Source organism: Micromys minutus, assembly GCF_963924665.1.
Source record: "Micromys minutus genome assembly, chromosome: 16".
In the NCBI taxonomy this organism is placed as follows: Eukaryota; Metazoa; Chordata; class Mammalia; order Rodentia; family Muridae; genus Micromys; species Micromys minutus.
In genome coordinates, this window is record NC_137985.1 from 51,799,188 (window position 1) to 51,813,954 (window position 14,767).

A 14,767-nucleotide genomic window follows, 5' to 3' on the forward strand; every position below is an offset into this window, starting at 1 on the left:
GGGCCTGATTGCTACTTTTCATGCATAGTTTTAGACACAAGAGGGCATTGTGACGTTGCGCCCGGCGGCGCCCAGTCGCAGTCCGAGTCCCGTGGCCCCACGTGGGAGCCTCGCACTCCCATTGGCCAACGCTAGGCGAAGCCGCCACATTATTTTGTTACTTTTCAGTCCCTATTTGGAACTGCTCTCGCGGCAGTTCAGACCTCGTGCTCGGCCCCCTTCGCTTGTCTGTGTGTGGTATCCGCAGGTCCGAGGCACTTTTTATTTTTTTTATTTTTTGTGTGCGTGTACGTGTGTGTGCTGAGTGCGTGTGTTTGTGTGTTTTGGGGGTTTGGCGGGGGCGCGGAGAGGAGAGCCAGGCTGGGAGGAAGGAAAGAAGCCGCAGAGCTCTCGGGCTCGGGCTACGTCTCCCCCTCCGGTGCTCTCCAGCCTGCGCGCTCCTAGGCAGCAGGGACGCCGATCGCTCCTCGCCAGCAACGCGGCCGATCCACTTGAGAGCAGAGAGGACCTCTTCGCGGAGGCTTCCTATGCCGGCTGGAGTTAGGATGCCAGGGCGCATTATTTGCACCGACTGAACCCGGAGTTCCTCCTCGGCCCTGGAAAGGGCTGGCGGCGGCGGCGGCAGAGCAGACGGAGCAGCAGGCTCCCCTCTCCGAGGGGGGGGGGGCGTCGAAGCGCCCTCACCGGGCTTTAGCCCTCACCCACGGTCCTCAAGCCCTCACCTCGGTGGCCTGCTTCCTTTCTCTTCTCGCCGCGAGCTCCGGGCCCGACCGCCTCTGGGATCTGACCTGCGCACCCCAGATGCTCGGGGCTGCCCAGACGCGGCCCCCTCCAGCCTCATCGTGCTGATTGACCCGTGAGGGGACAGGAGACCACCCCCCAACCTCCGGGCCTCGGGATCCCATACTGGAGCCGCCAGGGAGCCGATGATGTCCACGCAGACCCGGCTTCTGACACTGTCCACGCAGCCGGGGGAAGGCGGCCGGCCACAGCCGGCCGAGCCTTAGGCGCACAAAGCGCGAGCCCGCCGACGACTTTGCCGCTCGCTCCGCCGCTCTTTGTCTGCACTTGGGGCGCACGCCCGACTCTGGGATTTCGCTGCGAGAGCGGGCTGGGGGGGCCGGGGGCGAGCTCTCGGTTCCCCGGCCGCCCCCCGCTCGGGCTCGCCTCCCCCCTCCCCCGCACGTCCCCGGCTCGGGCTCTCAGCGCTTCCAAGCTCTCGGAATCGCGACCCCTCCCTGCCATGTATCCGCAAGGCAGACATCCGGTGAGTAATTGCAACTAGGCTTATTTAAGCATCTATCATGGCAGGGTAAACGAGGCAGTTTATCTAGCACCTCCATTTTGCTTGTTGCTACCTTTATGGTGCGCGCGCGTGTGTGTGCGCTCACACAAAGGGGCTGGGTGGGTGGGGGCGCCGTAGAGAGCCAAGGGTAATTGCGCTCGAGTGGCCCGGGCGGCCTGTGTTGGAGGGGAACGCTGGCTCCTGCCCTGGGCCCCTCTCCTAAGTCTTCCAACTCGCTCCCTCGGCACTTGGCCGCGGGAGCCCTTCTAGTTTTGGGGGTGGTCGGGGTGCCCGCTTCCCGGCCCCGTCGGGAGAGCGTTGAAAAACTTGCTGGGAACGTTCTGGGCTGTGGGGTGGTGGCCTTGCCGGTGGCTCTCGGCGGGGAGGGGCCAGGGACCCAGCGGAGGCACGGGGCCGCGTGGAGCCGTACTGATGTGCCCACCCCTCTCCCCTATGTCGTCTTTGTGGGCTCCAGGCACCCCATCAACCCGGGCAGCCGGGATTTAAATTCACTGTGGCCGAGTCCTGTGACAGGATCAAAGACGAATTCCAGTTCCTGCAAGCTCAGTATCACAGGTAAGGCGGGTGGGGGGTGGCCCCGGGCGGGCGACGAGGGCGGCCTGGCGCGCTCCTGTTACCCCCCGCGGGGCTCTAGGGGGACCTCGACCCCCGGCTGCGGGGCCGCAGGGCCTCCGCCTTTTGTTTCCCCTCACTGAGAGCGCAGCCTTAACCCCTTGCGTTCCGCGGTCGCCCAGCTCCCAAAGCCCGCCCTGTCGAGGGTCGGGGTCTTGCGCCGGAGTCCGGGCCCGCCCCCGCGTGGCCGACACGAGTCCCCCTAGTCAGATTCAGGGAAGTTTGGAGTTGGTACCTCCAGGCTTCGGGTGGTGGGCAGCCATCCCCCCACTGCCCGGAGGATGCTGGATAATGGGGATATTCAGGGTGCCGGGCAATTGCGTTGGTTCTCTGAGGCCCTAGGGTTCAGGTCTGGAAGGAGGCCCTGTAGGCCCCAGGCCTGAGAGCCTCCTCCTGCCCTTACAGCCTCAAAGTGGAGTACGACAAGCTGGCGAACGAGAAGACGGAGATGCAGCGCCATTATGTGATGGTGAGAGGCAGCCCGCAGCAGGGCGGAGGGAGGGCAGGGCAGGGAGCCCAGGCTTTGGGTCCAGCTGGGACAGTCACAGGCCAGAGCTAGGCCCGGCTTCAGGACAGTCCCCTGAAGGGCTGCCTTCTTCAGCTTCCTCATCCCCACCACTTGGAGTCCGGGCCGAAAGAGAAACAAACCCACATTTCAGGCCACCTTTGTAAAGAGCATTTCAGTTGTGTTTTGAAGGTTTCCCAGAGGGCTGTTTGGATGAGCTGGTGTCAGGGTTGTATAAAACTTCCTCTTGGAGCCCTCCTGGGACTGTTCGAAAACTTTTGTTTGGCAGTTGGGATCTAGTTTAAAGCTTCCTCCGTGTCCCCTCCTCCTCAGTCGGGAGTCTGGTCCTCCGCCCCAGCTAGTTCATCTTTTAACCCCCAGTTAAAGTTGACATCCTACGGTTTGGGAGTGGGTACAGGAGCCACTTAAGGGCAGGCTGGCATATCGGGCTTTCCACATAAGAGACCTTCCACCCAGTGCTAAACTACTCTCAGAGGACAGGAGGAGGCGGGTGTACAGCGTTCCCTGTAGAGCCCGCACCTTGTATAAACAGCATATATGGTACATGGGTGTCTGTGGGAAGGAAGGCCAGCGCTTCTCAGTTTGTGTAGAGCATTCTCTTGAGTGGAGAGATACACTTGGTCACTTCCTACTGTCAGCTTCTTCACCTCCCTAGATGGCCAGTTTTGGGTGGGTGGGCCCAGTGAATGGTCTGGCCAAAGCCTGGTGGGGGAGGGGTAGAATGAGAAGTGTCCCGAGTTGCCTGTTAATGACCCTTTTTGTTTTTTTTATTTGTAGTACTACGAGATGTCCTACGGCTTGAATATTGAAATGCACAAGCAGGTAAGTTCTTTCCTTTGTATATAAAGGTGTATTTGAATCCTAACACGTGCGATTTCTCTGGGGGGCCGTCCTCCCATTTGAAAAGGAGCCTGGTTCTCTTTGGTTTTCCCGCTTGGCCTTGAAGGGTAAATGTTCAAGTGAGTGCTCTGAATGAATGCCTGGCTGGGGCTTTGCTGGGCTATGTTGGGCGTTTGAGGCCTGATCTGGGATCTGGGCAGGTAAAGCACCAAAGACCTGAGGGAAAGTTGTCCAGTAGGTGCCCAGGTCCTGCGACTCCTGGAGGCAGAGAGTTGGCTGTCTGCTTTTATCTGTTTAATGTACAATTCTCAGAAAGGAAATACAGGCAGAGGTCCATGCCTTCCCCCCACCCCGTTTTCTTTTCTTTCTTTTGAGAGGAGAGGGGGAGAGGGTTAGGCACTTCCCCTGATAAGATTACACTTCAAGGGCCTTAAAAGCCAGGCCGAGCTGTCCACAACGTAAGGGAAGGGAGCCACTAACGGCCTAAAAACGTAAAGCCGTAGTGAAATGCAATCCTTGCACTGAGGAGTGAGTTTCTCAACTCTTTATTTGAAGGCAGCTGTGTCCCATTTCACAGGGGGAAGCTGAAGCCAGAGGTGAAGTAACTTGCCCAGGGGCCAGCCTCACCAGGCCTTTTGAGCTGGCTGGCAGTTGAGCTCAGCTTTGTAATCCTGAAGTCAAACCAGTTTAGCTAGTGTGGGTACCCTTTGATGGATATGTAAACTACCTCACATTGTCACCCTTCTAATAACAGTATACCTGAAACCCAGCAAATACAAACACTATCTCTAGCATATCAGTAGCTAGTCCTGAGCTAGGCCAGGCTGTGGGAGAGGCCTGTTTGTCTGTTTGTGTTCCAAGGAGAGGCTGCCTATAATTTGGCTTGGCGGACGATTAGCTTCCACTTGGCACGTATAAATGGCGCAGGCCTGTTGTTCTTTTTAACAATTGGTGTTCTTGAAATCTCAGAAGGCTGTTGACTCATTCTAGCTTTTGGTGACCCTGACTTGAATGGACTTTCTGCTCTAAATTAAGTCGTTTACAAGGTTTAAATTTTGCTCTTTAAAGGGGGCAGGTGAGAAGGGGCAGGTGACCCTGAGGGGAAGTGTTCAGAGTCCTGCTCGCCCCGGTGGCTTCTTATAGACCCTTTTGAATCCAGTTTCTTTGCCCTATAGGGAGCCCTGCCGTTGGGGGAAGGGTAGTCAGAGGGGGCCCAGCCTTTAGTGAGTGATGTGGGAAACCAGCTGTGGTTTCCTGAGGAATTGGTTCCCTGGGCATGCACACATGGAGGCCACCACATTCTGAGTTCTTGGCCCACAGAAATAACAAACAGACATTGCTTTATATGTAAGGAAGGTTCTGGGGAGGATACACAAGAAATTGGTTCTCCCTCCTTCTAGGTAGAACTGGTCTAGGGTCTAAGGTGCTTTAAGGACTTTGGGGGGCTATTTATGCTAAGTGCAACGTATGGCCACTTTCTCCAGTCCTCCCCCTCCTTTGTGAGGAGTGTCTTGGGTGTGTTTTAAAGAGGGTAATTGCACCCAGGTTCAAAATTTATAGCAGCAGTTGTTGTAAGAGCTTCTAATTAAGGTGTAATATGTCCTTGCATGTTGAGGGCTGCATGGGTGGTGTTACCCTCGTCTGAATACACGCTTGTTTGGCACATAGAAGTCACCTTGGCCGGCAGAGCAAAGCTATTCTGAGCCCTGGGGATGCTATGAACTCAGAAGAGCATCTCAGCGCTTGGTGGTGGAACTTAGATACACAGCCTCTGAGTTCCTCTGGGATATCTGGCCATTCCTCAAACGGGGTTCTAAGATGAGAGAATTCCCGAGATACCACGTTGCCTTTAACCCTCTACGCCGCCAGTGTTGGGATAGAGGGATCTTTGCCCTCTTTTTTTATAGGTGGGGAAACCAAGGCATCCAGGAAGCCAGCACGGCAAGACCTAGGGTCTGATTTCAGAGCCTCAGGGTTGTGCAGCTGAGCCCTTTGCTCTAGGTGCCTCACCTTTGCCTTCAGCCCCTTCCCAGCCTGAATGCAGGCCAGGCAGTCTCTGCGTTGGGTGAACTCACCCTGTGGCTGTGTAGGAACAAAGAGGCAAAGAGGTGGAGAAACCCTGACTGGGAAACGCAATACACCCTGACCTAATGGCGTGCTAGGCCACTCCCTAGGCTTGCAAGGTTTTGTAGAAGAAAACCCTGCCACTAATTGTAGTGTGGGTCTCGGGTGCATTTGGCGGATGGTGGTTAGGCCTGAGCAAACAAGTTTATCAGCTGACCTGTTTAGCGGTTGACTGGTGTTTTATCTGCACACACAATCAAGTGACTGGAGTGCTTGAATTATTCATGCAGTGTCCTGCCCTCTAGACTTGACTGTGTGATTACATCTGCCTGGAACAAACAGGCTGGATTCTTCATCTTTAAGGGAGCAGGGGTGGGGGCGGGGACTGTATGTACTTTTATATAATAGATGGTCTACAGAGCTAGCACCTTGGGAAATGTGTGTCTGGTCATTCTCAACCTACCCGTGTGTGCGCGCACGCACACGCACGCACACGCTCACACACACACACATGCTCACTCAGGAACACTGGAGCACACACACACTTCACCACCACCACCACATATTTTTTTCAAGAGCTCTTCTTCACTGGCTCTATGGGAAATACCAATTAGCTGAGAACCTTTCGCTCTGCCAGATGGTCCCGAGTATTGACAGAGGGCAGCTGATGAGGTGCGTCCAGACCGTTTTTTATTTTACTGAGAGGTTAAACTCACTGTGGCTGGCTCTGTCCCTGGCTGTTTTTCTGTGTGCCCCCCCCCCCCCCATCTCCAAGCTGTCAGATCTCAGAGAAGTAATAAATGGGCCCTCCTACTCTTCTGCCTCCTCCCTAATTATGGTAAAGCAAAGATTACAGAATCACTGGCCTGACCTGTGCCTTGAAGAGGTCGCCACCTCCCCCAGGCTCCTGCTTCCAGGCAGAGTGTCAAGGATGATTCAGCGAGGGCCAGGGAGGTGATGATGGCGGACCAGCTCATCAGTTCCCGTCTTGTTCCTGCAGCGCCTTTCCAGTGTCAGCAGCAGATGACAAAGCCAGCTTAGAAACAGACTCCAGAGCAGCTGTCTTGCAGTGGCTTTGAGGCACGGTGCTGGGAGAGGCCGGCAGGCTGGCCTTTCACCCTCTGTTGGTGAGCACTGATGTTTGGCAAGCCGACTCGAGGCATTTTGATTTGGGGGCAGCGTCATGCCAATACTAGACTATTTTCAGTAACCCAAGCAAGTCCCAGAGCCCCAGAGCTGGAAGAGCAAGTGCTTTGGCTTCTTATCCAAACCTTGGGAGCCATGGATGAGGAAGTAGGCTCAGGACCTGGCATACCCTTGCTTCCACAGTCACAGGTGGTGGGAACGAATTTGGCTACTGTGGACTTGCCCTCCCTCCCCCAGGACTCCTCCCAAGCCAGCCCTTTTGGTAACTCGTGGCAAGCTGTGTCTTTAATTACTTCTGCTTGTCTCATAAGACATCCAGCCAGGCTGAGGCTGCAAACTTGCCCCCCCCCCACCAAAGTCCAAAGTACCCCATTCAGGGTTGTGTGACCTCGTCCCCAGTCCTGTCCCCATTCGACAGCTATTTGCACAATGATTGCGTGTTTAGTAACAAGACAGGGCAGGTTCGCAGAAGATGAGGCCAGGGCGGTTAAAAAAAAAAAAAAAAACAAAACACAAAACCCTGACCGGTTTACCCTGACCACAAGGTGGCCATCTACACAGGGCTGAGGACTGAAGGCCGCGGGCAACAGTTTTCTGGACCTTGCCAGAGTTGTCACAGAGCTTGGGGCAATCGGACGGGGATGCAGGCATTGGTACCACGGGCAGTGCCTGGTTGTGTGGCATCTGGGTTGATCTGTGAGATGTACTTTTTTGCTGCGAGCTCCTTCATTCACCCACGCCCTGGGTCCTGCCCTGGGTCCTGCCCTGGGTCCTGCCCTGGGTCCTGTCCTGGGTCCTGCCCTGGGTCCTGCCCTGGGTCCTGCCCTGGGTTCTGCCCTGGGTTCTTTGACTTTACCTTCCCGTGGCTCCTCAGCAGGGTACCGTCCTTGCTGTACCGTGGGAATTACTTAACTGAGCCTGAAGCCTTTTTTACTTTGTCCCATCCAGCTAGAGGGTGACCTAACCCTGAAGGCTGCCTCTCATCTCAGGCTTCAGTGGACCCCTTGTCTGTGGCAGACGACAGATCTGTGTAGAGCAAAGCTTTCTGTACTTCCCCAGAGTCTCTTCCTCATCCACCTGACCCTTGAGACCACCCTAGGACTAGATAAAGATAGAGAAGCCTGCTGGGAAACCCTACCCCCAATTCCACTGCTCCATAAGCTTCTGAAGCAGAGCCGTGTGGTTACCAAGAGTTCCTTCTCTCCCCCCATTTCTTTGGAATCCCCCCTCCACCCAGGAAGGGTCTCATTGACGTAGGGGTTCCTTTACTGAGGTTGATTCCACATGGTTGAAGGGGGACAGGGTTGGCCGAGGAATATAAGAAAATAGGTCTTTTCATACAGGAAAATGTTTTTCTGTATCACTGGATAAAATCCCAGTTCACCAGGAGCCAGGAGGTCATAAACCACTCTCAGCAGGGCTCGCCCCTGTGATCTGGCACAACACAATATAAACCTCTATCTCAGGAGGAAGCCCCTTTGACAAGCACACACAGTATGTAATAGGTGCTCAGTAAACACGTGGGATTTCCGTCTTTGGGCTGTGGGCGGGCGGGCGGGCGGACTGCGCAGAGTCCCGGGAAGGAAGTGGGGGTTGTAATTGTGGGCTGCCTGCTGGTCTGCAGGCTCTCTTCTGTGGTTCAGCATATAGTCTACTCATCAGCAAAATGTGAAAGTTGGATCCACTCCCGAATCGGTTATTAGGGGTCTGGGATGTGCTGGGTGTGGTCTGGGGTTGGTTACACAGCCGAACAAGACACCGTCCCCTCCACTGGGCCATCAGGCTCTAAATAAGTAATTGCGATGCGGTGAGGTAAGCGCTAATGTGGCCGCGGCGACACTTGCTCCACTCTTCCTGGGAAAGCGGAGACGGGTCAGAGAGGATGTCCCTGTAGGACTGTTACTTGAGTGGGGCCTTACGGGGAGGGTGGAGGGGGAGTTGTTAAAGGCAGAAGCCAGAGCTCCTCCCAGGTGACAACAGCTTGTGGGACAAAAGTGAAGTACATTCAGGAAGCCACCGTCAGGAAGAGTGGATTGGGGGAGGGCAGGGGCTCGCTCTTGATAACTGAGAAGGTGGTGATATTGTACAGCACCGCATTATCCTAAGGCCTCTCCACCCTCACATTCACGACTCAGTGGCTCCCTCTGTCCCTACACGGCTCTCCAGGGCTGGCTCCGGTCCATCTGGCGGCGGGTGGGGGTGGGGTGTGCTCCTTGTGAATGTGCGGCCTCCCCTGTCTGCTTCCCCACCCCATCCTGCTCTGGTTTGAACTCTATTCCCCAAAGTGGCATTGTCTCCTTTCTCATACTGGTAATTCTGTAATGACTGGGTATGACCTGCCCCTCCCCCATATTTAATTCTCATCAGCCCGGCTCTCCACTTTGCTATTAATGATAGCAGCCAGCAAAATAGCTTTCAACATGCCATTGACAGTCTGGCTTAAGAGCGCACTTGAAGCAGTGCTACACAGCTGAAAGCTCCCATAATTGTGTACCAGAGTGAGAACTGCAGGCTCAAGGGCCTTGTTTTTGTATGCTTAAAGGGACAATATCTTGTTTTCAACAAATGCTCTCCGAGACACATCCAAGATGCTTTCTTCCTTCCTCTTGTACTTCTCCTCCTCCTCTTGGCTCCTTCTCTTTCTCTGGCCTTTGAGAATAAAGGAGAGAACTTAGGGAAGGGGAATGGTTTACTCCCAAGAGCCATAGCGGAACCCACTGGGCTCGCTTAAAGGCACCATCAGTCTGCACCCAAAGCCCACAGGGTCAGCCTTTCCCTGCTGACACCAGAGCCTCAGGTTTCTCAGGGAGGGAGCAGAGACTCTCAGTGCTGGTTGGCATAGAGTTTCCCAGTCCTTTTGTTTGCCGGGCATGTTGCGTGTCAGCCAGAGACACGGGGATTTGGGCTACCGAGCTGTGGCTGTGTGCAGAGTTTGCCATGACAGGGCATGGAGAATAGGTTAGCCTGTTGAATGCCAAGTCTCCCTGTCTAGCCAGCTCCCAGGAGGCCCACCCTTCCGCAGAGCCCTTGGGTCTAAGGGGCCTGTCTGGAAACCAGGAGGGTGGGTAGCGTGGCACTTAATTGTGAGGGGAGCCGGAGGTAAGATCCCTGGTAACTCCAGAGGTCTTACTGGACAAGAGGTCCCGCTTTTCTGCTTTTCTTCACTTCATCCTCCATCAGCGGCAAAGTGAGAACCCAAGTCCCGGAGGCAGGGAAGCTCTGTGGGGACCTGGAGTTTGGCTGTAAATGCTCCTCACTTCTCTCCAAGAAATCGGAGCCCGGGTCCCTTTCTTTTACCCACTCAGGCCTTGAGTGACAGTTTGGAGTTCTAAGATGGCTGTTACCACATCTTTGCATCTAGACGCCAAACTGGTGATGGTGGTGTCGGAGATGGGAGTAATGTAGCCATTTGAGGTTCCTGCAGTACTTGCTTGCCAAGCAGATGAGGCATTTTCTTCTGAAATACCCGGGCGTTTGCTTCCAGAACAAGACTGTCAGACACCTGAAGAGCTGGGTGTGGAGGTGACCTGTCTGTGCCTGGAGGGGGCCTGCCTGTCAGTTGGGGTGTGGTGGGGCGGGAGTGTGGAACGCAGGACTGAGGAACAGGAATGTTTTGTGTTTCCCCCAGCTTTGCTGCCTGCCTGGCAGTGAGGTTACAGTTCATTTTGTCTGAGACTTGGAGGCTGCTGCCTAGGTTTCGCTTCCTGGGTCTAGGGTTCTCTTCCTGATTGTATGCTGACCAAGGTTGTGATTGTAAAAGAGGTGGTCAGTGACCTGCACCTTGATTAGGGAAGTATTTTCTGTTTTTTGGTTTTTTTTTTTTTTTTTTTTTTTTTTTTGCTATCTCATATCAAGTCAAAGGGGGAAGGGAGGGAAGATGCTGGAGAAGGGGTGATCGAGCTGAGGTGTGGGGACAGGGACGAGGAAGCAGCTGTGACATTGCCCTCCCTGTCTGGGTTGTGAGGGAGCTGAAGGAAAGCATGAGGCTTGCCTTACCTTGGCTTTTGGTGGTGGGGTTCCTAGGGTTTGGCCTTGGGTTGGTTGCTTGCGATTTCTGAGAATGGCTCTCGAGAAGGGTCCATCTTTCCTCAGATAGAGACACAAAGTCAGCCAGGGTTCTTGCCCATCTGAGGGTCCTGTCTCAAGGGACTGTGCAGGAACTACACCCTACGTCAATCGGGACACCACCTTCCGGCTGACTGAAGGCTCTGCACTCCACCCAGGCCAGTAACCATGTGAAAGAAAGAGGAGCAGAGGGGCCAAGGCCGCCTCCACTCCCAAAGCCATAAGGTTTTTCTCCACCCAGGGTTTGAAACTGAGGACATTGGTCAGACAGGCAGCACACACTTTGCTTCAGGAGCCAGGGGAAGAGGAGGGCAGTTTAGCCTAGATCGGTGTCTTGGGTCCTCACCACTAGTTTTCCTAGCAAAGCAACTTTCTTTACTTTCTCTCTAGGAGACCACAGCGCAGTTGAGCTTTGCCTCAGAGTAGAAGTCCTGGGGGGCAGCCTGGAGAAATTGAACGCTTAACAGCTCCTGCCCCTGCCAGTCAGGCTTGGGATCTTATACATTGTCATCCCATAGGAAGGGAAGGACTTCCTTGGGTCAGAGTCACCAGCAGCTGGTCTGACACTAGCTTTGATGTCATAGCCTAAAGCTTTCCTTTACCCCGTTCTTTCACTTGAATCTTACCCTGCTTCTCAAGAGACCCCTTCTCTACAGACTCCCTAACTTCTATGTCAAAAGCCATTTTCCCAGGCCTACAGGATTGGGGAGGGTTTGGGACAACAAGCCTGAGAGGGGATTTGGAGTTTTCTTGCAGGGAGCCCACGTGAAAGAGAGAGGGGGGGAGGGAGATGGGGTGAGGGGGGAGAGATAGAAGACCAAGAGCTTGGGGGAGTGGGGGATGGGATACTCTGGATGGCTAGGGTGGGGCTTTGGAGTCTCACAAATATGGGTGCCTTTACCTTCTGTACCAGTGTGACTCTGGACAGCTGCTTGTTCTTTGTGAGATTCTGAGTGGTAGGGCAGGTAAATGACCCTACCTGCCAGAGTTTTCTAGATTTTTCACAGCCGTGGAAGTGCTGTGTATCTGCTTTGCCCAATGGGCTGTTGAGGAATTGAAATGTGTCCCCCGCGGTGGCTGAAGAACTGAGCTTTGGAACTGATTTAAATCCAGTTGCACCAGGCTCTGTGTGGCACCTGGCTTTCTAGACATTGGGGGTTTGAGAAGTGCAGTGAGGATCATGGGAGTGGGTGCACAGGAACTCGGTACACAGACAGGTCTCAGAAGCTTACTCTCACACTGGGACAGATAGAGCCTCACTTTCCAAGTCCTCAGAGAAGGAGAAGGGAACGAAAGGCCAGGCTGCTTGTTGCGTAGTGACTCCACCGGTCAACAGTCTCTGTCTGGCCCATCCCCAGCACCGTGAAGCAGGCACACTGCTGTTGCAAAGGACTGGATGACTTGTGTGTGGTCAAAGGTGGCTAGTTGGCAGGGTCGGATCAGGCCCACATCTGTTTAACCTGGGCCATACATGGTCCCCGACTCAGAGCCACTCGGGGCTTGGGTTCCAGTGCCCAGAAGTTTTTATATAAAACCTTTTAAGAAGAAGTGCATGCATCGTGTTGAAATCAGCCTGCCCCAGAGATCCTACCTGAGGGTTGGTTGTCAGCAGCAAAGCTCTTTGCAGACATTGCTGACTGTCCAGTCCTCCAGGAGCCAGAATTCACTAGCATTGGTTGAGAAAACCTTGGCGGAAGGGAAGAACCAGGCTCTAGACCTGGGAGATTTGGTTACTTTCCTCTTGATCTGTGGAGAGCAATCCCTTGCCCTCTCTGGACCTGATCTACCGAGTCTGCGAGGTGGGAGGTTTTCTATCCTAGAAGTCGGTTTGAGAGAGGGTAGATGGTGAGACAGGCCTGAACTTGATTTCCATGGCCTGTGAAATGTCTCCAGTTACTTGAGGAAAGGAGACCCGCCGACCCTCTGAATTTTAATGTAAGGAAGGGGGCATGCTCTCTGCTTGGGAGAGCAAATAGAATGAGGCTCTGTTTCTGCCTACTCCGTCTCCTGCATGCTACCTCAGTTTCCCAGTGAGCCCCTGTCCCCAAAATGTCAAAGCAGTTGGTTTCATTTGTAACCCTGACCTGGTGAGAAGACCCCCAGAATTTAATGAGTTGCCTCAGCAAGGGTAATGTGACTTTTACAGCCTGTTGAGGGGCAAGGGGGAGATTTGCATAATGCTTTAAGGGGGGGGGATTAGGTGGCTGGGGGTTGCCATGGCAACGCTACAGGGATGAATTGAGAATTTTTCCTCCTTCACAGGAGTTGGCCAGTGGAGTCTGGGAAGGTGGGGGAGGGAACGGGGTTATCCAAGGGGAGAACTGAGGAGGGGGAGGGGGATCCCTTGGATGAGTGGGCAGCTTGGGGGAAGGTGTGATCTGAAAAGCCCCCTCTGTTCTGTCCTCACAAGGCTCTTTGAGAGCTGTCTCCCTTTGTAGGGGTGGGAGGCAAGCAGTTCAGTGTGTTTGGGAAGCAAGAAATTAAAGTGGACAAATATTTAAAGATTATTGGATCTTGTTAACAGGAAGCTGGATGGATAGAAAGTGAGAGAGAAATGAAAGTCTTAAGGAGTCTTAGAGCCCAAGGAGAGACAGGGTTGTCATCGGGCTCAGTCTATCTTACTGAGCGGGGGTGCTTCCATCTCCCCAACACACACTCTATTTCTAAGAGGCCCCCCCCACCCTGTGTGCTGTACCCCAGGCCCTCACCTCCATGCTACAGGAAGGCCCAGTGGGAGGACAGCCCCCGGACAGGTGCAGGCTCTGGGCTGGGTGTCAGTTTCTCCTCAGCCCCTCCCACTCAGGCTTTGCCTGGCATGTAGGACTTCCTACAAGAACAAGGAAGGCCCATTGCTTTCAGGAAAGTGCCTAGAAGGGTCATGTCACCACTCAGAAACCCCAAGATCTCTGGCTAGGAAGGCTCTCGTGACTTCCTTCCTCTCTGCCCTCCTCACGGTTCCTTCCTCTCCTGGGAAGGGCACAGGGGCTGATGCAGGAGGTGCCTTGTCTCTGGCTAGCCTTGCTGATCTTCGGGGTCATGTAGAGACACAGGCACTTCTCTGTGCTCAGTCTTCCTAGCATAAAGACTCCAGCAGGCTTCCTCAGAGGGTGTAAATATTTAATGGTGTTGTAGTTATATATAATTTGATCAATATGTCAGTGCTAAGAGGGCCTTTAAGGAGGCTCACCTATCACTAAGCAATCTGTAAACCAGCACCCCCTCCCTCCCTTCCCTCTGCCCCCAGAAGCAGCAAACATCCTCTCCCAGGCTGCTAAATGGGTCATTTATTCCTTTCTTAGTCCTCAGCAGGGAACTGGGCCTGAGAACCCCACCCTGGCTTTTGTTAGCTTCCTAGTTCCTCCCCCTCCCCTGGTTTTCTTTCCATTGTTGATAAATGCCACCTGTCTCAAACCAAGGAGAAACTGCCTGGCCAAGGGCGCCATCTTATTCAGTAATTGAGGGGCTATCAATTTAGAATGGCCCAGGAAGTAACAAGGGAGATGTCAAATCAAGAGTTTCCAGACATTTTGTTCTGGAATCTTCTAATACTTGCTTGCGGGGGGGGGGGGGGGGGGGGGTGGGTGGTTATGGACCCTTGCTTCCGGGAAGGTAAAGGCCAGAGCCACCTCTTAGAGCTACCGGCCCCAAGCTTTTCTCAATTCAGGGTGAAGCAGGTTTGATTTAGTTACTCCAAGAACTGGGTAGGTAAAACTGGTTGAAATGGGGGAGGGGTGAACCCCAGAGCTGATTTGACATCCCATCTCAAATCCAGGAGTCTAGAGGATTAACTGGATGTTGAGAGACAAGTCTGACTCTCCTTAGATCACAGCGATAGGCTAGATACAGCTGGGTCGGACTCACTGGTTCTGTGTGGCCTGGAAGGTCGGTAGCTGCGTGTGCCTTTTCTTCCTCACACACATGTGGGAATGGGTCTCTAGACTCATCACTGTCCGTGACGCCGCCCTGATCTTCATGGACAAAACCCTTATTTTAGAGCTGTAACCTGGAGCTCGGAAGTGCCGTGCGCGCAGGCACACATACTGCTGCTTCTTAGTAAATGAGTTTGGGTGAAGGAGCGGTTCTCTGTGCACCGAGAGATCTGTAAGGAAGGTACTCTGAGATAGATCCTTATGGTGTGTATTAGCCCATGTTCTGTTGCTGCACCTAAACACCTCACCAAAGCAACTTACGGGGGGCTTGGGAGATGT

The 14,767-nt window shown here is 54.1% G+C and overlaps 1 protein-coding gene across 9 annotated transcripts in view; it reads left to right on the forward strand.

Moving 5' to 3' along the window:
• The first annotated feature begins 269 nt into the window (after positions 1-269).
• Positions 270-14,767, forward strand: part of TLE3 (TLE family member 3, transcriptional corepressor) — a 43,443-nt gene continuing 28,945 nt past the window's right edge. For all 9 annotated transcript variants that reach the window (XM_080930694.1, XM_080930696.1, XM_080930695.1 and 6 more), the window contains exons 1-4: positions 270-1,267; positions 1,761-1,861; positions 2,324-2,387; positions 3,222-3,266. In XM_080930694.1, the coding sequence (XP_080786820.1) occupies positions 1,244-1,267; positions 1,761-1,861; positions 2,324-2,387; positions 3,222-3,266 (234 nt within the window). In that variant the 5' untranslated portion in view covers positions 270-1,243. The remainder of the gene's footprint in view (positions 1,268-1,760; positions 1,862-2,323; positions 2,388-3,221; positions 3,267-14,767) is intronic.